The 27,737-nt window shown below is 34.1% G+C and overlaps 1 protein-coding gene across 2 annotated transcripts; it reads left to right on the top strand.

The window, feature by feature from the left end:
- LOC124630309 (elongation of very long chain fatty acids protein AAEL008004-like) lies at positions 1–27,737 on the top strand. Of its 2 annotated transcripts, XM_047164157.1 has the most exons (9): positions 1–315; positions 5,614–5,685; positions 14,117–14,198; positions 16,586–16,776; positions 17,414–17,494; positions 19,905–20,067; positions 23,495–23,631; positions 24,769–24,954; positions 26,174–27,737. In XM_047164157.1, the coding sequence occupies exons 3-9, from the start codon at positions 14,150–14,152 to the stop codon at positions 26,303–26,305; spliced, it is 939 nt and encodes a 312-aa protein (XP_047020113.1). In that variant the 5' UTR covers positions 1–315; positions 5,614–5,685; positions 14,117–14,149; the 3' UTR covers positions 26,306–27,737. The 2 variants fall into 2 exon arrangements, with proteins under 2 accessions (XP_047020113.1, XP_047020111.1); XM_047164155.1 differs by lacking the exons at positions 1–315; positions 5,614–5,685 and adding an exon at positions 8,484–8,659.

The following is a 27,737-nucleotide window of genomic DNA, read 5'->3' as shown; positions in this document are numbered from 1 at the left end:
GGTGGTGCCGAGTGGGTTGGATTGTACATAATTATGTATTATTTTTAATTTGTTTAATTTTCTAATTAAGTTTGCCTTCTGTTATTTTTATTAATAAGAATGAAGTTAATAACTTAATACTCTATCAATAAAATAAGTTATTGAATAACAATTTTGGCGTCAGCTATTTTTATAACCTATTAGTGTGTAGATTGAAGCTGTATGAATAACCGACAGTGCCTACAATTACTGTTGCCTCTCGTTCGAGATCTTCTGTTACCTAATTGTGGTTTCAACATTTCGTCGCTCTCTTTGGAAATAATAGTGTAAATAATGGTAAGTGTCACTAAGATGATTTTAACGATATTAGTCATTGTACACGCCCACTGTTTGATATCTTTTTACTCACTAGCAAATGTTTTTATCGTTCTTATTTCAAAGTTACAAACTGCACCGATAAAAAATGCAAGCCGCATTAATGATTGCTAATTAACTTTCCACGAGTGTTGAAGTAGTTCATGAATAGGCACTTACAGTTTGATGACCTTATTTACATTTATATGGAATTATAAAAGTGACATTACGATAAAATAATTAACACTATGAAAAATGTAAGCAAACTTTTCAATGTTTCGAATGCATTTGCTCAAATTACTTTGTTTATTTTGGCCATTCAAATGTTTTTTCAATGTTTAGAGTAGTCAATGTGGCACTTCTAACAAAACCTAATATTGTTCAGAGATTTGAGTGGATATACACTGCAACATGAAGCAAGTGGGCAAAAGTTTGATTAACCTGCACAAAACACTTATTACTGTTATCAAGTGATATGAAATAGTTATAAAGTGTAAATTGTCTATTGAAAGTCTTTGACTTGTTGTATTTGAAGTATACATGAGTAAATATTATAGATTTTTTGACTCATACAATATATTGGTCAGTGGGTCGTCATCAGTAGTCAGTATGCTGAATGATTCCCACTGTGTCTGTGAATCCTGTGGGATTGACTTGCACTCTTATACAAAATTAAAAGACTAATCTCATTTCAAATGTAGGAATACCTATTTCATCAGGATTTAATACATTGTATATTTCTTCGATTTGCTGTAGTCTATCATTTCTATGATAAATAATTATTTGTGTAAGATAGATAGGTAGAACTTGACCGCTGAGAGCTATTGAGATTCTTAAGTTATTTAACAGTTCTGTTAACTTTTTACATAAGTTAATATGCATTTGCTTTAATGAATAAATTACCATCACATTTTATACACAATTAAGTTTGTACTTCATAATGAGAAGGTATTACTAATTTTCCCTACTAAATAATTATGATTTTGTCATATAACACTTTAACTTGTAAAATAATTATGTGTGCTCCTAATGGAAATATTAATTCTCTAAAACTAAATAGTTTATCATTTCTCATGTGATACTTTTTGCACATGCATGACACACATTTTTGGCATAATTTAGTGAAATGCCAAAGCACTACTCAAATCAACTACCCACTCTAAGTGCTTGCCGATATCAAAATCTTACGATATATCAAATATGATAAAAAATCAAGGTAAACAGTAATGAGAACATGTTTAGTGTTCTGTACCCAAAAGATAGTATGGGACCCCATTACTCAGACTTCACTGTGTGTCCGTCACCAAGCCATATCTTATGAACCATGATAGATAGATTTCAAATTTTACAATGTACCTATTCCTATTGGTACTATTTCAACTAATACTGAACACTAGAATATAATAAAATTGTAGAATGCTCTCATACAACAAACATCACCATGTTGACTGTTTTTATGGATTTTGGTACCCTGATATTGAACCCTTCGAGTGCGAGTCAAACTAACACTTGGTCAGTTTTTTTTGTCTATTTTATCTATTGCCAAAGTCCCCAAATATCTTGTGTAGAGGGCACAAGGAAGAGTTCTGAAAGCGGCCATTAATAGCCACTTTATAAACAAGTCAGTCAGTTTAATATTTGACTAAAACAGCTACTTTTATTTTTTGCTTGAGATTAAACTGTAACTTAATTTTTTTTTTTTCCTTGTTTATTACCCAAGGCTGCCTTTTTATTGTTATTACGTGCAATTGTTTTTTGTAGTGTATTTGTGGAATAAACCAAATAACATAAAAATATGTAAATTTCGCTGTTGCGTAGAGTCGCCGTGAGTTGATTTCCCACTTTATTTATGTTTAAAATGTATTTGGTGCAATATATTTCGACCGAATACTTCGAGAAGGCTTATAAACTTCCGCGATCGAGAAAAAACAATTTAAAATCAAACAACGCAAGTACATTAAATTGCCATTAACATAATATTAGGGTCCAATTAAACCGTAATTGTTAGATCAAACACCAGCAGATTCGTGATTATTGCTAATGCTCTTGCGTGTTCTATTTCCATTATCGATCATAATCGAATTTTATTCGTGAGTATGATTGCTAATCTTTAATTGGGGATTATCACTATGCTGCCCAAAATGATATCTCGTCCAGGTGTGTCTGAAAAGACTAGTCATACATAATTATCTCATAATCAACATAAATAATGATAACACTATCTGATTGACCGAATTACTCATATTTTTATAGTATCTACGTTACGTTTAGCGACTATCTAAATCGGTATACCTATTTACAATTTGGTAATAGTGTAAATTCAAAAATCATTTTCGTTTATTTCTCTTATCCTTTTTGTTTTTGGTAGACGCACTGAACACATCATCCAGTAATGGTTATATTATGCGACTTGTAAACGCATAAAAATACGATATAATAAATCGATCAAATCCGGGAAATACACAATATGATACTTGCATATAGAAGTCTAAGATTTCATATATATATATTTTTTTACAGTAGATTTATATTTATTTATACCTTTTTATGTACATATTTACATGACGTAAAAATAAACTTATTTATACATATATACAACTAAAAACAATTATAAAATGGCATCAAAAAACTCCTCATCGCTGCACACCGGGAGTGTACCCAAGAGGCTGGCAGCATTGCCACGTTGGATGGCAATGCTTAATTTTTGACCAAAATAAAAACCAGCCTTTGGGTCACTTGAAGTGTCAGCACGTCGCTTTGCCAGATCTTTAAAAAGCAGATGAGCACTTGGATGGATGAACACGTGGGGTTTCATATAATTACCTACATTACTTACATTAACCCTCGTTTCATATAATTAGAAGTGGGGTACCGGTTTCTGCTGTACTCCTTTGAGCTTGACACGAGTTTATATAACCTGTAACAGCAGTTGCACAATGCTATGGAAAAATTTCGCAATTATTGTAGTTTTTGCCATCTATCGATGCATCAATATGCGCCCATTCTTACTTCTACTTGACAAAAGAAAAAAAAAAAACAAATTGAATGCAAAGGTTGTTTGCACCTGCTAATCACTCACTACGTAAGTTATATGAAAATAATGCCGATTACGTGCATACATAATTATTTTGTTTACAATAAAATCATGATTTAAGCGTTTTCTTGGGTACTGTTGATAGATGTTATCTATGTCTCTTCCGTCTTAATTAATTGTAGTTATTAGTCGGGTACCTAAGTAAGTGTCCCACTAACTTATCTAAAGAGTTTCCAATATGAAGATTTCAGCAAATTCTGTTATACATTGCAAATACTGTGAAATCAGCATTCCACATGTGGGAACTATATAGATTATTGACATGATTTGAGCGTCTGTCACTGCGACAGGTTCGCCGATTTCATAAAGGGTACCTACAAAGTTCTTAGTGAATGGCCGATCTGCAGATTTATTTCTAACAGCAACGTCTTAGTTTTGCGCAAAAATACCTCTACAAAGTATGTTCATGAAACATCGAATTCCACGCTTTTTACCACAATCATGCGCTAATTTCGAAAAATCTTAAATAGACTTTACTAACTTTATAATATCTATGTCGCTCAAAAATTCAGGCTATTCTAATTAAATGGCAGGCTTGTAACTAACGAGTTTCATATCGGTGGTGCCACAAATAATGCTTAATATTATAACCTTATAAATATTAGTTAAGACGCTCGTAGTTAGAACACTTTTTGTTCGGATAAATACCGCTGTAATTGTGCATGCGAAAACTATTGTGCAAGTCATATTAACTGCAATAATATCATGCATACAGATACGAAATTTCGAAAGTTAAACTGCGGTTTATTATTTAATAACCTATTAATAGACTTAACTATTTCAGCACATTTTTCATATAATGTAGTATCAAGGCAGACTTATACTTTGTGTACTATTTATTTGTGTTTACCATAAAATTTTAAAATAAAAGCGACAGTAATTGTCAATAGGCCGGCGAGTAGCCTTATCAGCGACTACTATTCATTTCCTTAGTTTTAAAAATATATTGTTTTTTTGTAAAATCTAAGTAAGTATATGCCATATATATGCAATAAAAATCTTTTGTATTCAAAGTAGACACATAATAGTTACTTAGTATTGGGCTTGATTTTTTGAAATCAACATATCTTGCGAAATCATAATACGAAGAATAATGATTATTATTTCACTACCAAATGTGTGCATAATATCCGAAATATTCCATATTTCGTATGCAACGCGTTTGTCTTTTAAATAAAATTATTGTACCGTTTATAAATTAAATACCAAAACCACGTCGCCTACTGGTAAAACAAAGTAAAATAATTCAGTAATTCAGACAGACAAATGTGCCGGAGGCCCTATTCATTTGAGATGGCTAATGAAAAATGGAAAAAAACGCTGGCACATAAACAAGCAGGTGAGCAAAATGGGGGAACAGAGAAAAACAATAAGAACCTGAGAGGCACATAATATATACCTACTCGTACTTATACGAAAGTTTCTACCCTGTTGCGTTAAGTAGTCTCTCAACATGTTTAGGTAATATTAAATCACGTGAATTTGCTAGAAGCATACTAAATAAATAATATTGAAGCACCTAAAAAAACTGTCCAGCAACTACTTATAACTTCAATATTTAATCTCGTCAGAAGTTAATAACCAAATGACGTCCATCTGATGAGCAAATCACTTAAACACACATAAAGGCTCCTAAAACAATAAATATAAATAAATTAAATGATCATTAAGAGATTTTAACGATTTTTCTTAAAATTCCGGCGTACCTTTCCATCTGGTTTGTTTCCTATTGAATGTCCTAATTGCGATTCACTGAACTGAATCCTGCTTTTTAGGATCTGAGGCCTGAGGTAAAGGGCTGAAAAGGGGCAACATTTTGCGAGAAAAACCTTTAGACTGTAGAACGATTACCTACTACTATTTCTCCGATTTTCATACATAAACTTTAAATGAATGAAGTTAATAATAGTACCTTTCAGCAGATGCTTTAAAATGAGAGACAATGAGTCTTCAAAATAAAAAGAAATTGCGATTTTTGCCCAAAATCAATTATTGTACAAATAATTTCCACGAAAGAAACTAGACTCTCGACAGATTTTTTCAAAAAGTTTCCTTATTTGTTCTGTAATAAATTGATGATATTGGGTCTGCCATTGGCGAAATCGTAGTTGAAACTGGTATCTCAAAACGGCTATCAAAAATTGAAGGTCGCGTTTTATAAATCATGTTCTATATTGTTTTTGCAGATATCACTTTACTAGCGGAAATTCGGCAGTCCTGACCACCGTTTCTCTGTGATAACACCAGCTGTGTATGTGGTAAGTCAAATAAATCTGATGTTTATTTCTACTGAAATAAGTCAAAAGATTAATGATTTTTGGTATTTATATATTAATTAAAAGTCGAAATGTCGATATGGAATGGTGAATATGAAAAATTTCATGCACGATTCGTCAAATTAAACAAAATGTAGAAGCTTGTTTTTGGGGTTGAAAATTCACGCACAAATGTGTGTTCGGTAGATCAAAGTGATGAGTCCCACGCATAAGTAAACAGAAACAGTACAAATATAACTCCCGGAAAAACCTTGACTGTTGAGCTTGACCAGTAGGTACTTCAGCAATCAGTCAAGGCAAGGTAGATGCGATTTTTATTCAAGTTTTGTTTTAACTTGCCTTATTAAATGACGGAGGAAGTAATACAACATTTTTCACATTTTGAAGCAGTCCTCTGTCCTTACCCACTAAGTACTGATACTTATATCGAAATTGTATATTGAGATCTAATATAATTTTGGCAAAATATGTATATCGTACCGAACTTGAGTTGTATTACTGAACATATATTACATATGTTCTTCAAAACTTATCCTTTAAGTTAATACACCACCTTCATGAATCAGTAGAATAGTGCTAACTTAAATTATTAACAGATTTCAACATTGCTCTTGATAGTGTCACGGCTGCTTTTGGGCAGATTTCCAACAATATGAAAAGACCAATATGTTATTTTTTAGAAAACTTTTGTCTCAACAGAAAAACACTATGTTACTTACGAAAATAATCTCGTTTACAATAACTCGAAAAAGGAATAAATCATAAACCTGTTGGATGCTGTGATCTTTAATCTAGTTTACCAGGATCAAGGTAGACCGGTGTCTCGTATTGTATCCCTATTAAACGAGGAAATAAAGTAAAAAATTTGCAAAGTTCAACAAGTTGCATGTTTTGCTCTTGTATTTTCATTAGCTACTCTATATTCTTGTTTATTTATTTAGAAGGAAAAAATACATCGCTGTTGTATATTTGAATTTAATTAAGACCTATTTGTTAAACGAGAAAAAGAGGCATTCTTAAGCATATCTGAAATAAATAACGCATAACAAGTTCGCGCTTTATTTTCAGGAATCTGAGTGCATAAGAATGAAATTATCCGCTAAGTACATTTTGTCAGACACGCTTGGTTTCTATTACATGGCTTCGGAAGTCAAATAGCGCAGTCATAATATTTATGCTGAAGGTGTACTTCCTTCGTAACATTTTTCTAACACGTGAAAAATATTTGGGGTTATAAAAGTCAAACGGACGTTTGACTTAAAAATCGCACTCGTATCAAGTCTTGATTAACTTTTTGTAATTACACAGATTTTATTCAAACTGTGTGATTATTATACTAGTTACACTTTGGATGAGTTGAGAGATATAAGTTTTTCTTGAGTAAATAGAATTATATTTTTAGAATTTATTTAATGTAAAGAAATTAATTTACATGACTCCAACTACGATTTGGGGCTGGGCTGGTCCTATAAGAAGACTAAACAGTTTCCGTAGATCCCTTTTGTCCGAAGGTCGAGGGTCATAGCAATTACACTAGTTTACAGTACATTTGTTGCCGGGATTTTTTAAGCTGTTGTTGACTACTCATATTTAACCATATTTAAAACTATTAGTAGTTTTTTTTTATCAGCTCTAGTTTTTGAGATTCAGCTAAGTGCGGTTTAAAGAGAAAAGACGTGTATTTACCTTAAAGAATATTTGTTTAAAAATTATATTAATTGTTAAGTGGAAAAAAACTTGGATTTAAAGCTCTTCTCTTATGTGTAGACTTTGGGAAATGGCGTATCAGAGACCAGCAATAGTCAGACATCATATTTACATCCCAGAAACCCTGATAACGTTCTTCCATGACACTTTAATCTTGATGCACACGCTCTCCCTGCTCTTCGCTCATATCTCCTAAATTTTCCGGAAATCTGTCCAGATGACTGAAGAGGAAGTGAGTTTATGCTCAAATAGCATCCCATATCTCTTAATTGTAAGAGCAGGTCTTCGACAAGTTCAACATAATTTTCATTATAATTTTTCAAAATTCAATATAATTTTTAATCTCTGAAAGTTCAGGTGAATGCTACACTGGACGCTGAACACATGTACTACTTCGGTTTTGCCATTTAGCTCGATTTTTGGTGTTTAAGCTGTTTATGTTCACGCTACAAAAGTAAGAGTCGTCGAGATGATTTTCCGATTCTTTCCAAATAGTTGGTGTTTTAAGTTTAAAAGTACTTCTTTTACCACTGTTCCATAATCTTAAGTATTCAACGCACGATTTACAAACACAATCAGGAGCCCAAGATTTGTCATTTTTATCTAACAACATTCCAAAATATAAAAAATAAGTATTTTTAAGCGTCTCTGATGACATTCCTACACTTCTCAAACACATATTCTCCACATAAGTAACAAACATGGTTTGGATTGTTCAAACAACGCCTCCTTGAACTACTCGTGTTGTAAAAACTTCACATATTTGTATAATTACAATAAAATACGTACTTTAGCGACTGAAAAAGGTTCAGAAAAGAGAAAGTCAATGACAAGTAAAGTCGAGCTACAAAAAAAATTTTGCGGGTGTAATTAATAAAAACTAAACATAAGTGAATGTTACCAGCCATTAAATCCACGGCAACAGGCAAAAAGTTTGATTTTGTAAACTAGTGTTATTGGTAGTAGTCAATGACGTTTGTGTGACGCGACATTGTGACGCAGATAGTTCGCAAAGACGACGGCGCGATGGTACGCCGGCGGCAGCGCGCGCGCATGTCAGTCAGTGACGGCCGCGCCGGTGGACGCCAACACCTGCGCGTGCACATACATCAACAACGCGAAAGTCGACCTGCTTGCTTTTTATTATTTGTATTCACGCGGTGTACATAACAGACACAGTCCTATAGAAAGGACAGTATCGTCCTTTCGTCGTTCCACGCCTGTTTTATTCAACATACGTACCGTTCAAGTAAGTGCTATCAATAAAATAATTTTAATTTCGATTATTAAACCCAAAAAAGAAATTAATTTTCCATGGTCCACGCAACCCGAAAATCAAACATTACGGTTTTTTTTTAGTTTTCACATTCATTTTCTTTCATCGATATACGTTATCGATTTATTATTTTCCGTGTTTGCTTTGCTGAAGAATGCAGTGTAGCTGAATAAGATTACGAGCAATTGTGTTAATTGTTGTATGTGTATGTTTGAGGGCAATTTTCACTACCAAATTCCCAGTAAAGAATATTAGTTTAATTCTTGGCGCAGTGTCAATTTTGAATACATATTATTTTTCCTCAAAATTTCGGTTATCAAATGAAGGTATTTTACATGTGGTAGAAACATAACCATCCACTTTCGTGGAACAATATATATTAACGGAAAAATCTCAAACATAATTCAAGATGATGCAATTAACATAAGCTTCCTTGTTTGATGCAAGTAGAGTAATGCATGTATTTGTGTTATACGTCTGATACTGACCATATTGTCGTAATTTTAACTGCATTTCTACACAGCAGTTAAAAATATTCGTCTTTGCAATAAACTCTGTTTGTGCAAAACTTTTCAAAACTGTGTCATGTATCCGTAATAAATTACAACATGAAATAACAATTTCTGCGTTGGCAGTATTTAATTATGTGTTTCGCTTGCGAGTTAAATTCGAAAACGTCCTTGTCCAGGACCCAGAATACCATAACCCCATGAACGTAATTAAGCAAATCGCATTCCATTGAGTGTCAAACGAGGCTGTTATTGTTCCATCACAGGTTACATAAGCAACTGACAAAGATTTCATGAGGTTCCTATCTAATTGATCATCACTGCATATCGATGAATTTACGCAACGCTGCGTTTGCGTCGCGTTGTTGTCGTCTCGGAGGTTCCACATCGCTTCATGGGCGAGCTACAATTACGATACTTACAAACACTTTTTGAATGTCATTATCTTGTAATGACTCATTTGAAATTCATCGAATGATCAATTTTCCTGAACGTTTATTTTGATATCTGATATCGCAGATTAAGAATAATTCAATGTTGCAGTTTTATCTTTATTGGATAATTTTACCTTGATTTTTGAATATGCAAGGACCTCAATCAACCAATGGAATATTCATAGTGAGCATTGACATTTAGCTGGAGGAAATTTAACATCGAATGTTCTAGCTGTTCTTGCTTGATCTTGAAACAGTTCAGGCAGAGGTCAAGGAAAAGTAATGAGGACCATACTAGTGATAATTTTATGTTATTATTTATCCAACATAGGTCAGAACTTCTTCAAGACTTGTAATCTTCGTTTACTATATTCGAAACACTAATCTGTACATTGGATAAATACCTGCCTATTAATACCTGTGTTTCTTTCATTGACCTTGTTTTAGTAATTGTCCAAAATTAAAAAGAAGGTGTCATAAAAGCATGGCTTAGTAGATTGATTTACAAAAGACAATTGTGATAATTTGTCATTTGCAGAAAAGCTGCACATCTTCTATACTATTGATTCTATCATCCTTCTTGTCAGTCGGTTAGTATAGACTACTAAATAAACTGCACGGTAAGATCAGATATTGCATATGATAATTTCGTTATCGACATATTTTGTACAATGTTAGTGTATCTTTGTTAGTTTGTTTATTCTTATTGATGCACATATTTAATTCAAAATTCTGCTAACCAAGGTTTCCTTACTATGACCTCATCTATAGAATCTCCCTGACATGCATATTATGCCTGTATAATATCTAATATCATAAAATTTTAACCGGTTTGTTTTGCTGATTAGACCACATATTTTTTATGTAATTACCTATAAACATTCATACTAATGTTGTTAATGATAAGGAAATTCACACTATTATTATTTTTTTAAAGTAAAGAATGTTTTTATCCACTTACGTTTCATTGTGTACAAATGTATGCATTTATCCAATAATTATGATGATTGCTTATTGCGGTCAACGATGCTTCTAGACGCTTAATCTAAAACAATGTTATTCATACCGAGTACTATTACCACCTATGGGCACCGAGCTGGAACTTTATTCACTAAAAGGTTGCAATTAAATTTCTCAACGAAATGAATTTTAAAATTGGACGTAGAACATACGCGATATATCCATAAATAAATATAACGCAATGTTAAAAACTTGACGGGATGGTTGTCGAATAGTGGTGTGTTGTGCGTACGAGTCTGTGGCAGTGGGTCAGTGGTACCGCAGGGCGCAGGCGCGGACGTCTGGCGCAACACCCTTACGTAAAGCCTGCGGACTACGGACCGAGGCCCGGTGAAAGTTGTGACTACTTCATAGAACACTCGAGACGAAAACGTTTACGGTCCCCTTGCCGCGTATAAACGGTTTTCCTTGCACAAGGATCATTTATATTTCGCTTCAAGATTGTCATAAATGTTGTGATTCGTCTTAACTTAGTAGCACATGTGGAATTTACGTAATAGATAGTTGAGGTTATTATTGTTTAGACATAAACAAATGGGCACGGGCAAACTACTCAACTTGATAAATAAATAACGTATTGTTTTTGGGTCAAATAAATAAATAATGAATTTACTTTAAAACAGGTAAACTGTAATTGTTTTCAAGAATTTATTTATCATTTAAAATTATTTAAATAAGATTTCCTACAAACTTATACAAATTAATATACGCCTTCAGATGAGAAAATAATTAATTGCGACCTTAAACTATGTACCTACACTTAACTTTTGATTCAATACTAAGTTTCCTGAAATGCAAAAATCACAGTGCAAAATGAATGTTTATTGTCTTAAGTTACTTATATTTATTTACTTTTGACATTATGAAAAGACCCCGAAATAAACCCGACCCGTGCTGCCATCTATAATCATCAGAAATGTCAGGTTCAATGCTGTTGGGTCAATATTCTGGATTATAGTTTTTGGGACATCAAAAGTTCTAAAAAAAGACGTTCTAAGATATAACTTTTTTGAAATATGAGTAATTGCATTTAAACACTTACCATCTTACCACAAAAACTTTTAAACGTCAGTTTAAGACTTGTCTAAAAAAATGACAGATTATGACGTTGACATATAGTTTATTTTGCAGCCACAATTTTTTAGACAAGTGTAAAACAGACGTTTATTTTTTTGTAGTAAGGCCATTATTGTTTTGCAGATACAGTAAACAAATAAAGTTAACGTTAGTAAAGCATAAAGCAATAAAAAAAGAAGAATCACAAGAACCCTTCAATGTGGCAATAAACAATTAAACATTTTGAAAATATTACATTATTTTATTATAGCATTTATAAAATTAAAATATTAACTTATGTAAGCGTTATACTTGCAAATGGGTAATTGGGCTCAAGTGTAGGCGAGTGTAAGTGAATTTTGCCGTGAAGAGCAGGTCAAGGTCGGTTACAATAGGCGGTTGTGCAACAGCTACCTGCAGCTGGCTTTGTGTCGTGTCATCTCGTACTTTTCAGCCACTACCGGCTCGCACAGCCGAACTCGCAACAAAGTACGCGTAAACCGATTTACTTATTTCACGGTCATGATTTATAATCATCATCATCAGTAACTAACCTTGCCACCTGTCCTACCCGATTATTATACCAGTACATGGTGCCGCGTTGTTGACGTCGTTTGCATCTAATTTCCCTTGATTGTTTCCTTTAATAGGAAACTTAGCTGGTTGACAGAACTGGCGCTTTGATTCATAGTGCTGGCGAATTTGTATCAACAAGATCTAGAATTTCGATGCCGTAACAAAGGTTAACAATTCACAGAACGTGACGATAGTCTAAAAACATGTGAGACGTGAGGTTTAGAAACAAACCTACGTGCCAACATAACTTCCGACCAGTCGTGAGCAACTTTTCGACTTGAATATGACTTTATTGAAGTCGAAATTCTATCTTAGATAATCAAAGTGAATAATTAATTTCAAATTAATGTGATGCCGAGGCCTTATCTAAAACTAGACTGATAGTTCACGATTAGCAAGTCAGCTTTTAGGTATCAGGGCAAACAGGTTTAGTCATCGGTCAGTTGCCCCCCTTTTGCTTGGTAGAGAATAGCGATGTATGATGTGATGCAACCTCGGAATACTCAGTCATTCCAAATGCGAAATCACCAAAGTGAATAGCTAGATTGTAAGGACTATGGCGCAATATGTTACCTGGTGGTCGCCGTTCCGCCTTAATTTCATTTTAACGGTATTTTTTTGCTAATTTTGACACATTATGGGTTCATAAGTGTCAACAATATGCTTTCCTCTCGACAAGATGGTAATTTAACATTTGTGATCTTACTACTGTATTTTTTTCTTAAAACCGACTGACGGTCCCATTTGAAGCTACAGAAAGACACGTGTTGACACAAAAAAATTCAGGTCTAAACTAATCTAAATAACTAGTTCCCAAGAATTAGAATAGATTAATATACGCGTATTTCCAGTTCCATAGAAAATCACGAGTGTAAGTCACATGTAGGTAACGATCTAATAAGAATAATAAATGACCAACAAAAGAATTCCGTAATGGACGAAATCAAATCAATCAAACAATGTCCCGACAGTAGCAATTTTATATCAAACGAATATTGCCCTTTATTTCCGATTATTACTACAAATCATCGATCGTTTATTCCTTTCATAGTGTACCTTTAGAAAACCGCAAATTTACGTCATATAATTTTTATCGAATCTCGGATATAGCATTTGTTATCGCTGTAATGTAATGAGAAAAAATGTAATATTGCGTGAGCGACGTCACTTGGCTTTGTCTCTCTAAAGGTATGCATTGACTTGCCTGCAACAGCCGGAACGCACGCACGAAACATATTAAAGAATTTAGTGTTGATATGCAGGCGCTTCGTATTGCCAATTTCTTTCAATTTGATAAAGAAGTGCAAATATTTTTTTTTGTTTTCCTGTCGGCGAACTCAGCCTACTCAATTCGCTAACGTGTCTTTAACAATCATGAATTACACGTATGTAATATACTAAAGAAGATAACTTGAAAAAAACGAATGAATTATGGACAAAATAAACGAGTTTGACAACACTACTTCTTTACAATGGCAATGACTGATGAATCGCGAACGCCATCACTTAAGTCTTACATTTTCTTACAGCACAAGCAACAGAAGTATTTCATAACCTACATAATTGTTATTGATACTTAGGACTTTCCACTATTGCCGATTTTGGACAAGGTCAAGACGGCTTTGTTCGCTTTACGATGACTTTACCTTTTTGGGTTTTTCTTAAATGTTGAGGGCGTCTCGAGAATGCCATTTTGCGATGTAAATATTTTTTTATGACTAGCGGATATCTACGCTACCTTAATAAACAAATATTAATTGACTGTAGCTTGTATTATAAAATATTTTTGTTTTTAATATACAACATAATTTTAATAAGTTTCTCTTTTGTTACAGATTTAATTAGTCGATAAAGAAACCTACCCAAAGATGGCAACCGTATATAATTGGTACAGAGACCTAATGGACAACAGGAGTGGTAAGTATATTTAACTAATTTTAATAAAACTTTAAACAACGCTTCGTTCAACCAACAAAGCACCGGCCTATCCCAAAGTCGTATAAATTACTTTCGTTGTCAATTAGGTACATTCCAGCATTTGTAATGATCCGCATGTTTATTAATTGTCTCATTGTTACTCAAATTAATCTAGTAAATATTCATCATCACTTGAACTTTGACCTTTTTTTGACAAATCGTATACTCATATAAAAATAGAGTAGAATGAGTTTGTAGTGTCTACTGTAGGACACCTAATAAAAAAATTATTACTTCAATCGTCACGAGGACTTAAAATATTGTATTATTTTCAACAAATCCAGTCCTGAGTGCAAATACAGTGCGGTCGGATCGTGTTTAGTCGAGTCTAAGAGTTTGCTCAATAAGTTGTTACATAAGAACTGCGGAACGATTCACACTCAGACGCAACCCCACTCTGGTAACGTTGCGCCTTCTCCGGTAGAAGTTATGTCAACTGCACAAGCGGCCTCGAAACACAAGTTGCGGTTATTGAGCTACATACGTAAATCGTAAATCTGGAAATTACGCACAAATCGCATATATCACTTGTATATTCTTACGTCCATTACACATAATCGAAGTACCTATTGAGTAAAATAACTCAAATACGCAGTAAGACGTAATCTTTGATCTGGCAATTTTATAATAACGAGACCTTTGTCCGATAATTACAGTGATTTTATGTGGGCGATTAGGTAGTTAGCATTCTTTTCAATATTAAAACGATTCAGTATACAGTTTTTTTTTAATTGTCGATTATATTCTACCTGCTACATATTATTACAATATTTAAAAAAATATGATAAAAACTGTAGAATCGTTTTATTACAGAAAAGATTGTTGGTAATATGATTTCTAAGATGTCAATTTATCATTGACACATTACATACATGCAAAGGCTAAGTATAAAATTACAAAAACTCACATTTATAAGATAAAACTAAATAAAAAAGAATTTCAATTAATTAAAATTAATTTGGTATAAAAGGTTCTCATGCACTGGCGATTAGGTAGTTAGGTACCATTATTTAAATATTTATTGGGGTTATTAAGGAACCCGTTTCTCAGCCAGTAGTGGTATACGAGATGTAAATCTGAAAAGCTTAAGAAAAAATAGTTTAATGAACTAACGGCATAGGATCAAACCGTGAGGCATAATTTATTTACTTAAAAAATCAGAGATGCAAATCCATCTTGAGCTAACTGATGATTAAAGTTCATATCCTTTCTAAGTGACCAGTGCATTCACAGTGGGATAATAAGTAGGTCGTTAATAAATATTAACCTCTATAATAATAAAACTTTAGTCTACGGGACAAAGTCCAGAGTACAAAATATAACATAACTCACCATTACATTTTATAAATATCCTACAACTAAAGCCAAATAAATCTTAAAAATCGACTGACAGTGCAAACTGTTCCTTCTACATTCTTTAAATCAAGTCAAGAATATTATTGCATTTTTTTATATAGTACAGTACAGTTATTTCTAGTTTTCCTTTATGAAAATGTATGACATTATCAGGAAAGTTCATTATGAAAATTACATGCAAGGTGTTAAATTTTCATACAAGGAAAATGATATAGGATGTATTAAGTACATGCAATATTTATATGTGTTATAACTAAAATACACATTTTCTTAAGCAAATGTATGCTTGTTATATTACTTTATTGACATTCAAGTTGGGTATTTTTCCTGCATTACTGGCTAAGCTTTACTAGGAATATGGCTCTATTCGCCATATTGAGTCATGTCATTTTTCAAAACAAGTCCGGTTGCGCATATTGTAGTAATTGTTCTTGAATTACTGTAGTACCATAAGAAGTTAAGTATGAAGAAGAAGATAATCAGGTCCTAAGTGGTTAATAAGAACTTACCTGCGGATTTTTTTAAGAAAGGTTTCTTTGTTAGTAAATAATAACAGTTCATGTGTTGTACACAATAGCTTGTTTTAATTTTACGTCCAAGTAGTATTAACTAAACGCTGTATTTATTACAGCCAGCCTTAGTTAGTTGTATAGATTAGATATATACCTCATCATCTCCCGAGCCTTTTCCCAACTATGTTGGGGTCGGCTTCCAGTCTATCCGGATGCGACTGAGTATCGAGTGTTTTACAAGAGGCGATTGTCTGTTTGACCTCCTCAACCCAGTACGACCGAATAAGTTTAGACTGGTGTCAGACTTACTGGCTTCTGACTACCAGTAACAACTGCCAAGGATGTTTAGAAAGAAAATTTTAATAGATAGGTATATACCTATCAATACATATTAATTTCTTCAACATATCCAAGCTGTACAAGAAGATATATCAATTTATGATTTTCACCAATTTCTAGATCCCCGAGTGAAGGACTGGCCGATGATGTCATCGCCATGGCCCACGCTGGCCGCCTGTGTATGCTACGCGTACTGCTCGAGGGTGCTCGGCCCCCGGTTCATGGCGAACCGCAAACCCTTCGAACTGCGCAACGTGCTAGTCATCTACAACCTCGCACAAACAGTATTCAGCGCCTGGATATTCTACGAGGTAAGGGTTTCAAATATAGATAAAAAATAAAATATAGGTGTTGCTATATATCAAAATACTTAAGCGTTTGTCTATGCAAATTTTTAAAGTACTGGCAACGTTGTATTGCTCTCTGTTTTTTTTTCGATTGTGTATGCTAAGCCTGTTTGATGTATTTTGTGTCTACAAGAAAATATGTATATTTTTGTTCACGAGTGCATCTGTTATTTTCTGCCCAAGGCCCATCAGGTAAAGGGCCCCAGCACTCTTCCTTTACGATCTACGTAGCTAGTTACTACTTTGGGTAAATACCCTCGCAAAGGGCAGAACACGCACGAACGGCCAATGAACTTAAATACAACTTGATTAGTAACTAGAAATACTTTGTAGCAAGCAAGTACTTATGTATATTCATTATATTTATAAGATGGTGATCAACACGTGAAACATTTAAATCAGTCGATCAATAAGTCAAGTTAACCGAACGTAGTTATTTTTATGCGAGACATTTAATCATCTGAAACTTGTCGTATTGAGATCGTCGATCTGTTTACCTTTTATAAGGTTTAGCATTATTGCCCAAGTAAATATAATTGGACACTAAAATAAATCGGAAAACCCGAAGCCGGTTGTTTTGATGTGTTTATTTTATTTTCAGTATTTGATGAGCGGCTGGTGGGGTCAATATAACTTTACGTGTCAACTGGTCGACTACTCCCGGAGTCCAATGGCAATGAGGGTAAGATATCACGAATGTTTACTTCTGATATAGCATGATAAACAACGGAAAATACCACAGATGTTTTCACATGTAATTTATTTAGGTTTAATAATCGGTATTCCCATGGAATTTGTAGACGTCAAAGTCGATACGTAAACATTAGAATATGCCCCGAATATACATAATCGTGGTAGGACTGGAAGACTGGAAGCTGACCCCAACATAGTTGGGAAGAAGGCTCGGAGGATGATGATGATACATAATCGTAATAGGCTTAACACGGTACCCTGGTGACAACGTTTGCAACTTTTAACTAGTTAGCAGGTCCTGTCAATTAAGTAGGTTTTAAATCGCATAATTATGAAACTTTATTAACCAAATACAAAAAAATATATATAAATCATTATTATTAATCATATGATTAGTTTAAATGTTAAATATGCATATCACGGCTCTGTTACCACGACAACTTTTAACACATGTATGTACCATTTTTATATACATTGAAAAAAGCAATTTTTGTTTTCATGACATGAGTAGATACGTTTCCTTCATTTTAATGTCCTAATTTCTTACTGTCATCTTAATACAGCTAAAAATAAATAATATGTATGATAAGAATAAAACTATAAATAAGTACGTACGTAGTTTTATGAGCCATCATAATGGACATGTGAGATATTATGAATATTTCATATTATTCTGGTACCGTGTTCACAGTAGTCATGTACAAAATTACAATCAAAATACAAATACTTCCGCATATGTCCTTCTAAATAATTAGAGACATCGCGAACACACAAATAAAAATATACTGTCAACAATAGTTTTACGAGTTTGACGCTAATGTTCCAAGAAGGACAACTCTATTAGCATTCCCTAGGCCTTTGCTTATTTACCCATTAAGGCGACGAATTGGTAAACAATAATTCCGTAACCGGCACGCGCATCTAAGGGGCCAAGAGGGGACGGAGCGTCTGAGCGGGGCGAGGATTACAATACGCGCGCTAGCTTATAACTAAAAGTCGTAAGCGACAAAATGGTTTTGTAATTTAATTATTTAGAAATGATAATTTGATAAAAAAATCCTTCCACAATTTTAAAGAGTATGTATATACTCAACTACTAAAAAAGTGAAGAGGCTTAAATCGGTCCCGTTTGCCCATAATATGTGAATCTCTTTTTAAAAAAAGGTATGTTTGATATATTTTTATCTGTTATAAAAGTTACCTAATCATGTTTTGAAGTCTAACAAAATAAGGTTTATATCATGAACTTTCAGGTAACCAAGTTGTATTTTGATCCGTTTTGTATTTACTGAGAAAAATTGAGATCCTTGGCGCCAAAATTTTCAATTCGTCCTCTTAAAATGTTTAAAAATACAATATGATGGAAGTTTAAATACGTACTTGGACAAATCAATGACAGGTATCGGTGAATGTGTGTGATTAACCTTTAGGTACGTTCGGTTTCGAATAAATTATTGACTAACGACATTAGTAATCAACAGCGGACCACTTTGTATGGAGTACCTAATAATGTTCATAGTAACGGGTGTTTATGAATTTTTAAACAAAATTGGGGTTTCATTGTTGTAACTGATTTACCTACATGATTAATTTTGTATTAATTATATGTAAAGTCAACTTTGTGAGCTGTTTTGGTACTTATCAAACTTATTTAAAATTAGCTCAGGGTTATGTGGGTTTACTCAAATTCCACTCCTACAGGTTTATTTGGGTTTCACAAAAACGTGGGTTTTTTTTACATTCATTCAAAACTTATTAATAACTTGTTTTTCGATCTGTGTCTACCTGAACCAGTCCATATTTAGATACTATTTTTTCTGTAAAAAGATGCGATTAAAAAAGCTGTTTATAAAATGTTCCAAATTTAAACAACACTTAGTTTTTTTTACCAAACTGACTGATAAACACTACCTGCACCTGCTAATGACTCAGACCAAGCATGGTCAGGTCATATCATACTACAACGACAATGATTTATCGATCCTGATAAAATCACTCTAATATCTAATAATAGGAGATTATCTGTTTATAGCTGTGTTAGTCATGTTTCCATCAAACCAATTAGCCGATAAAAATTGTCTGTCGTCAGGGTCCTACCCATCTTTAATCCCGCAATCGTTAAAGCGCAATAAATGAATAAATACATGAATCCTATACATACCTGTTTAAGATTATCCTTAAGCCTTTAAATAAAACTACTTTTACGAATTTTATCGCTTCATCCATGGTCACGGGCAGACTGTCTACCCGTGCTGTAAAGGATCCGAAATGTCGGGATTAAATAATATTAATGGCGATAAAATTCGTAAAAGTAGTTTTATTTGTCTAATAATCACGTCAGAAATTAATATTATCCTTTTACTTTTTGACAATTAACAGAAATGTAATTAATTGTTCAGATGGCGAACACATGCTGGTGGTATTACTTCAGCAAGTTCACGGAGTTTATGGACACACTTTTCTTCGTGCTGCGCAAGAAAAACGAGCACGTGTCCACTCTGCACGTCATACACCACGGCATCATGCCCATGTCTGTGTGGTTCGGACTCAAGTTTGCACCAGGTAAGAATAATCATCACCCTTCTGTTATTATCAAAATTTTACTTAGAAGACGGCAGGATGTTTCCTTCTTCTAACTGCTTTCATCTTACAAGCCACATCTATCTTAATTTCTAGTCACATCGACTTTCACACAATTCATCTACGTTCATGATGTGCCTTCCACCTTCAAACTTCCTCTTATTTGCTCATTCCTTACTCTATCCATCTCTGTCACACCGCACCAAGTAAATTAAGAAAGGTTACAACAATGTAGATGACGGCAGCTGATTATTGGTGGTTTACATTGGGCGTCCCAGGCCAAACGATAAATAATCTCCCATCTACTAACTAAACTCGGCAAGCGCCACTTAGGCTCCTTAATATTTATATCAAAAGATTATGATATTATTTATCTGATATGATAGCAGTCAGATTAGAATACGTTTCAAACGAAAATTCTAAGTAATCTATGACTCACTCAGGTATTGGGAATGGTTGGCTAGCAACAAATGCAAATCGTTCCCAAAGTGCAATGGCACACTAAGAGCTAATCCTAAGTCAAGATAAGTACTGAGGTGCAAGCAAATTGTTTAATCTGAATAAATGTGAAAACTCTATGACGAATGACAATGACGAACCTAGGATAAAAACATTCCACTACAAAGTTTAGTAAACTGAAGTAAATATACAATAAAGGTGAATGTGTTTATGACTAATTCAGAAATAAATAATATAATTAATCATGAGGTTTATTTATAACAAATTATTTTCCACTATCTAGGTCGTACAGATACTATGGGACACAACAGTTCTATATGTAGGCAATTTCTAATCAACTAATGTTGCTTTTAATAAAAGTTATTTTTAAAACTGCCGAAAATTACGCCGATGAGCTTATGACGTACCGTTGAGGATTGTAAATATATTCAATTATGATATTGTTACGCATACCTGACAGTCTGAAAGATACCGAATATAATTGGGTCAGCGCGTGGTCTACATACATTATTGTTTTACAACGTGCATTCCTGACACGCACTTTGTTATTCAGCTAAAAGTCATGACATCTTGAATGGTGAGGTTTTACTATCTACTACTTACTACAATGTAATTTGAAATGTAATAAAACAGTAATTTGAAAAAATCTACGATGTTAAAACACTATATCAACACAGACGTATTTTACAACGAATACTTTCTTCGTGGTGGAGGGTTCTTAAATTTTAAATAGTTTCTAAAAAGTAGAGCTAAATAGCCTAAGTATTAGGTTAGGTTAGGGTATAGGTATATGTATACGCTACAGCAGACTATTCGTTTAATTACAACAATGCCTTACAAAATACTACTTTCTTTAACTTTAACTTGGTTCATTTTTATCAAAGAGGTCGTACCAAATATACATCGTAATAATACTTATATAAAACAATTTCCTTCTAGAATAATTCAATAAATTATCATAATTACTTCCTCAACAGTATTCGAAGGTGCGTAAACCGACGAAATAATGTAAATACATGTTATTTGCACTACAAGGCCTCGTTGCCTTCTACAAAACTATGAATGAACAGTTTGCTTCCTCATTTATGATTCCTGCTTATTGCCGAGGAAAACATTTACAACACTTAAGGCACTCCCATATGAGGCTACATATTCTGAAAATAATGAGAATACCTTAGCTATACTATTGCTGCTTATAAAGACCTAGCTTAGTCTCAGAGCAAATAGACTTTCGTAACTGCCTTTGATATATCAACGTTATGCACTTTTGAATAAATTTATAATTGGGCACAAGCACTTAGACATAATTCATGAAAGTATAAAGTCTGTTAGACCGCCGACCCTAAAACTTCACTTTAAAACTTGATTTTGTCAGTTGTCATTGTTAAAGCTCAGGCTTTACGGTATGCGGACACAGTACTGGGAACGTTTCCACTTGAAAATTGACTTTATTGTATAATGTAGCCTTATATCTTAACAAGTTTGCCTTGCCATGACCTAATTACTTGCTTATCTTTTTGGAGCTTGAAGCCAAAATCGGCGAAAATAAAAACACATCATTATGAAATCACTTCCGAATCTAAGGCACCGTTTTTAATTTGGATACTATTTTAGGATTGATGTGTAATTCCTAAATAAGGTTAATTAAGAATTTAGTTACATATTCAGAAAACAAGGTTTGCGATATTTGGCCAATATATTGTGGGTGTGTCAAAAGGAATGTCCAAGGATGTGTCCAAAATGTTGAGTGTGAAAAACCACGATACAGAATTAAGCCATTTCCTACCTAATAAACATTTGAGTCAATGTACTATTTTATACATCATGTTCACAAAACACGAGTACTCGATTTACATAATACTTTTCATGAATCGATTTAATTCACACATTTAGGTAGCAATTAATAGATGTCATGTCAACCCATCGTGATGTTCCGGACTTCATTCACGTGAACGAATACAGAGGCATTGAAAATAAATAGAAGTGCTAACTACTCAAATACCGACAAATAAGCAAATGTGATAAGCGAAAACACATCCGCAAAAAGTTTAAAAAGCGTAAAGGATGTAAATGATAAACTAAATAATAAAGTATTTTGTCCGTTTATGGCTTTTAACTGACGTTATTCAAATCCGTGTTTCGTTTATTTAAGTTATTGTCTCTATGAGATCACGTACAAATATGAAAATGACGTATCTGTGCTAAGTGAATATGACAATTTTTGATATTTGTATTTCACTGTCGTCATGTAAATTGCGTCTTACACGAATATTTTTGATGATACGTAGGTACTTGAGATGGAGGTACCTAAATCTATACACTGCCATATAAATCTTATCTCCATAAGCTACTAAAGAAAATCAGACATCCACGTATGAATTTTATTATTTTAGAATGCTCATTTATACATTTATTGTGCCGTAAAAGACATGAAATAAAACATGACATAAAACATTAAATAATACGAGGATTATTATTAAGCCCAGCTTAAGGTACCTATTGTGGTTTGAACATGATTGTAAAATTTCATGAATGTAAGTCCACATGTTACCTTCCGGATATCCACTTAATACATTTACTTACAAGTTACCCTTGTACAATGAAACTTCTTATCTTTACTAAAACACTGTCAATAATTGAACTCGGTTCCTTTAATATATGCAAGATGGAAAAATTCTACCGCGACTTATTGCACTCAATTATAATTATTTATTTATAGATTGATTCTTAACCATACCCACTTACATATTTATTATAAAAATAAACTATCTATGTTTATTCATCAACTTCCGCAGTTCTGTAAAAATTACCTCAGTTAAGTTAACATACTTGTGCCTAAAACATTTTCGTCTAACAATTGTATAGCGTCCCTAGTAAATCAGTATCAATCATCAAAAGTCTTAATTCCTTGAGGAGTTGGGAGTTATTAAAAAAAAATTGTTGTCTACAGGTGGTCACAGCACATTCTTCGCTCTGCTCAACACGTTCGTCCATATTGTAATGTACTTCTACTACATGGTGGCGGCTATGGGCCCCAAGTACCAGAAGTACATCTGGTGGAAGAAGTACCTCACTGCCTTCCAGATGGTAAGTACCACGAAACTTGTAACTATTGAGTTAGGAAGGTCCATTTTCAGTATGTAGCTTTTTTGCTGAAATTCTCCATTTAGGCATCATTTTCATTTTAGGCATCTAAAAAAGTCGTTGGATATAGTGAAAACAAATCTTATTATTCTATCTATTATTTTGTTTCGGCGGCCATATTGAACGGATAGCGGACTTTTGTAGAGAATACATAAAAAATAGCCCTTAGCGCTGTAAAAAATTAGCGCTGCTAAAAAACCATGATAATTGACTGGCGGATGTTTTCGACATCAAGTAATTTGTTTATTAGATTATATATCCGACTATTAGATACGCTCAGAGATTATTCAAATATAAATTAACAGAATATAATTCCATTTAAGAAAAATAATTAAAGTGTTTCGTGTAATTCTACACGATTACCGTAACGAATAAGTATATAATAATATATATTTTTTATTATGATAAACTTGACTGTTGTTATTCTCTGAATTATAATTGGCCAAAAAAGCCGTATTAGTGAATCGAAGCTTGTAATTGATGTTTTGGATTGAGATAAAATATAAAGTTCCGGGTACACTGACGTACTTGCTCAAAGGACAGGGTTTATCCGTAATCACCATTGTTTGCTTCTAAAAATAAACAAACAAAAACTAACGACTGTTAAAACTGATATGTTTTTCTTCGTAGAAACATAATGTAAGCTTTTTATGAACATCTATATTGATGTCCGAATAAATATGACAGGTTTCTAGTAATTAAGATTCTAAAGCATTTTTTTTTTTCAATTTTACATTGTATTTTACAATAAACTAAATCTATATTTAATTAAAAATAAACTTAAAACCAATGAAAGGCGTCGAAAAATTGGTACTCATCGCTGTCACCCGGCAGTGTACCCAAAAGGCTGGCTGCATTGCCACTTATTGATTACTAGCTTCTAGCCGCGGTTCCGCCTGCGTCCCGGATGGTGACAAAAACTATCCTTTGTCCTTCTCCCGGGTCTAAGCTACCTCCCCTCTAATTTTCAGCTTACACGGTTCAGCCATTCTTGAGTTGTAAAATGTGTAACTAACACGAATTTCTTTTAGATGTGTATAGATATATTTTTTATTATAAGCTATTTATTAATTTGAACAGGTTCAGTTCGTGATGATCTTCACGCATCAGCTGCAAGTACTGTTCCGGCCGTCGTGCCAGTACCCAAGAGTGTTTGTCTACTGGATCGCAATGCACGGCTTCTTGTTCCTGTTCCTCTTCAGCGACTTCTACAAGGCGAGGTACTCCAAGGCCGAGAGGAAGGCCAGGACCAATGGCCTGTGTATGGTGAGTCAAGAGATATTCTCAAAGTTGAATCTTCTGCTAAGTGTTTTCCATTTTGGGGTCGACTTCCATGGAGTTACACATATCAATCCTCTTAAAATCGGTTGCCTGGACAACGTATTCCTTGCTACGTATGACTGATTGTCAGACTGTCTGGTTTCCAACCACTTACTGTGTTCAAATGACAACCGGCCACCAGAATTGTGCCTTGTGAAACGCGGAGGAACCTGTTATGTCATAGATGATCACCTTTCCACAGGCTGATCACACAAAGCGTGGCTTACCTTTGGACGGTGGACCCGTGTGATTACTTAGCCACGAGCTCCTCTTTCTCACAGTTTAATGCTAACAGGAAAGTCAAACAGCACATTACGCGGTAATTCCCCACGCTTCCGTATCTAGCAGGAAAAGTACGTGCTTGCTTATGAAATTTTAGGTTTTCAAGATCGGCTTAACCTCGTATGGTCAAAAATGTGGAAACAAAGTTTTTGTAGTAGGTGTTGACATTTCCTGTTGGTTCAGATTTTCGATTGTGGCTAAATTCCGAATAGACTCAATTCTATCCAATTAAATAGTAACTATTGATCTACCTGCAATTTTAAGCAACAGTAATACAATCCGGATTTTCCTGTTCTTATATCAATAGAGTCCTTGAATTTAGTATTCCAACTTAAACTTAGAAGACGCATAAGAAGGTGCATTACCGCATGAGGACTATTTGTTGAGCTCTTCAGGACTTAGCGTGATGTACAACCTTGTTGTGACACGCGTGTCGTCAGAGAATATTGACACTTATGGTCTATGAGCCGTGTGTGTTTACACAGCCACAGACTAAGTTCATGACTGCGCAGTTTGGTGTTGCCATTATAAGAAGTACACCAAAAAAACTAGAGATCTTTTTTGTGTTCACCATATTCCAACACGGTAACATTAGGGGGACGTGGCGGTAACATTTAACATGTATTGAAGAAGGATCCTTTTAATGAAGAGTGGTTGAATTTCCCATTTTTTGCACTGCAAACCGTAGTTCCTATTTTGCCCGACAGAATAAGTATAAGATATTGCTTGGTGATTCTATTACTTTGCTCCTCTGAGGTTAGCCATTTAGTGCCTCATGCCTGCTAGTAGTCTCCTTCATACGTTTTTACTCAAGCGCAGTCACTATGTAATAGGTATGATGTTTAGTAAACCGTTCGAATGCTAATAATTTTTCTCTCCACAGACGGTGATGGACGACAGCAGCAGTTCGCTGACCGGCAAGAACGGCTACAAGCAAGAAGTGGAGTCGCAAGTGCCGAGTTCGTACGCGTCATCGGGCGCGGACGCCTTCGTGCGGCGCCGGCCCGTGTCATAGTGCCCGCGACCGAGTGTTGTGACGTCACCATCTCGAACCTTCTATGTAGCCCATCGCACACACCGCGTATAGTAAAACGAACTGAGGATTACATCTATAGGAACATGTACATTTTCTAAAAGTTGAAAATGGACGTGCTTGTATAGTGTCGTCTTCCGCGCGGATTACGATATGCTAAACTATACGAGTATGATACGTGTGCTACTGGGCGAGTGTCCATCCGCCGACCTGAGACTGATGTTGTACGAGACTGTGACACGCCGCGAGTGACGACGTGAGTGCGAAGTGCCCGGGACTGTTGGTTAAATAATGTTTCAGACTATATTTCTACAAAGAATTTAGATATAAACATTATTACTTCTATAAAGTTTGTTGATGCACAAAGTCACTATTTTGGATCTTGCTTGGATTGTCTAAATGCCTTGTAATTTTTTTAAGTACAAAGTATGTTATTGAAAGTTTCTATAAATTGTTAAAAATCAAAGTCTCGATTGATGTGAAATCTAGTCGCGTTTTGGCGATATATATTGTTTTCTTATCGTTAACTGGAAGCAAGGGTCTATCAATGCAATCAATAAATCATGTTGATCAGGTTCTTTTTGTAAACATCAGGAGAGATAGTGGTCATACGGTGCCTATCTTTAATATTCATACAATAATGTTGATATATTGTCGATAGGCTAAAGTGAGATGGGCATTTTGTATTATGTATATACTTTATATTATTTTAAACTTACGTTATGGATGGTATCATGTATAACGAGGTGTTTGAAAGGTTAACGGATTTTTGTAAATATATTTTTATTATTAGATGCTAATTAAAAACAATGAAATAATTATGTTACCATACATTTATTAGATATCCAGTGTAGTTTTACTAACAGCAGTTAATTTTGTCCCTTCTAAGCTCTGTGCTCAAGTACCTCATTCTTCCGCAAAAACCTTTTATACATAAATCTTGTTTATATATTTTTTGATGATAGAGAACAATTTGAACAAATTGATCATAAATTGTGTTAATGCACAATGCATTTTATTTTTAACGTTATACAAATTTCCCCTGTAACGGTGAGACTGTGCACAGACGTAAAGCATTAGAGTTTACCGCAGCAAGGAAAGAAGCATTTCGTATTAGATAATTGAAGTACTCTGTGTGTAAATGTTGAATGAGAAGTAGAGTTACAATGTAGCTAAGTAAGTGAGTATCGTTTGTGCATAGTCTCTGGCCGGCCGAGTCATCACGATAATATTGTAAGTATTATTTTATATGATGTTCTGGTATTACGATGCTTTAAGTGTTGTGCAATGTGGAGTGCCGGTTGCTTAGATCGCAGGTGAGTCCGCGCGACACAACAGTCCTGCTCAAGTAATTGCTGCGAATACACTCTTTTGCAAGTTTATTTATTACTTTAATAAAGTATTTTACAATTGA

Source organism: Helicoverpa zea, chromosome 5, assembly GCF_022581195.2.
Source record: "Helicoverpa zea isolate HzStark_Cry1AcR chromosome 5, ilHelZeax1.1, whole genome shotgun sequence".
In the NCBI taxonomy this organism is placed as follows: Eukaryota; Metazoa; Arthropoda; class Insecta; order Lepidoptera; family Noctuidae; genus Helicoverpa; species Helicoverpa zea.
The sequence above is the reverse complement of the archived record's forward strand: the minus strand, read 5'-3'. Positions and strand labels throughout refer to the sequence as shown.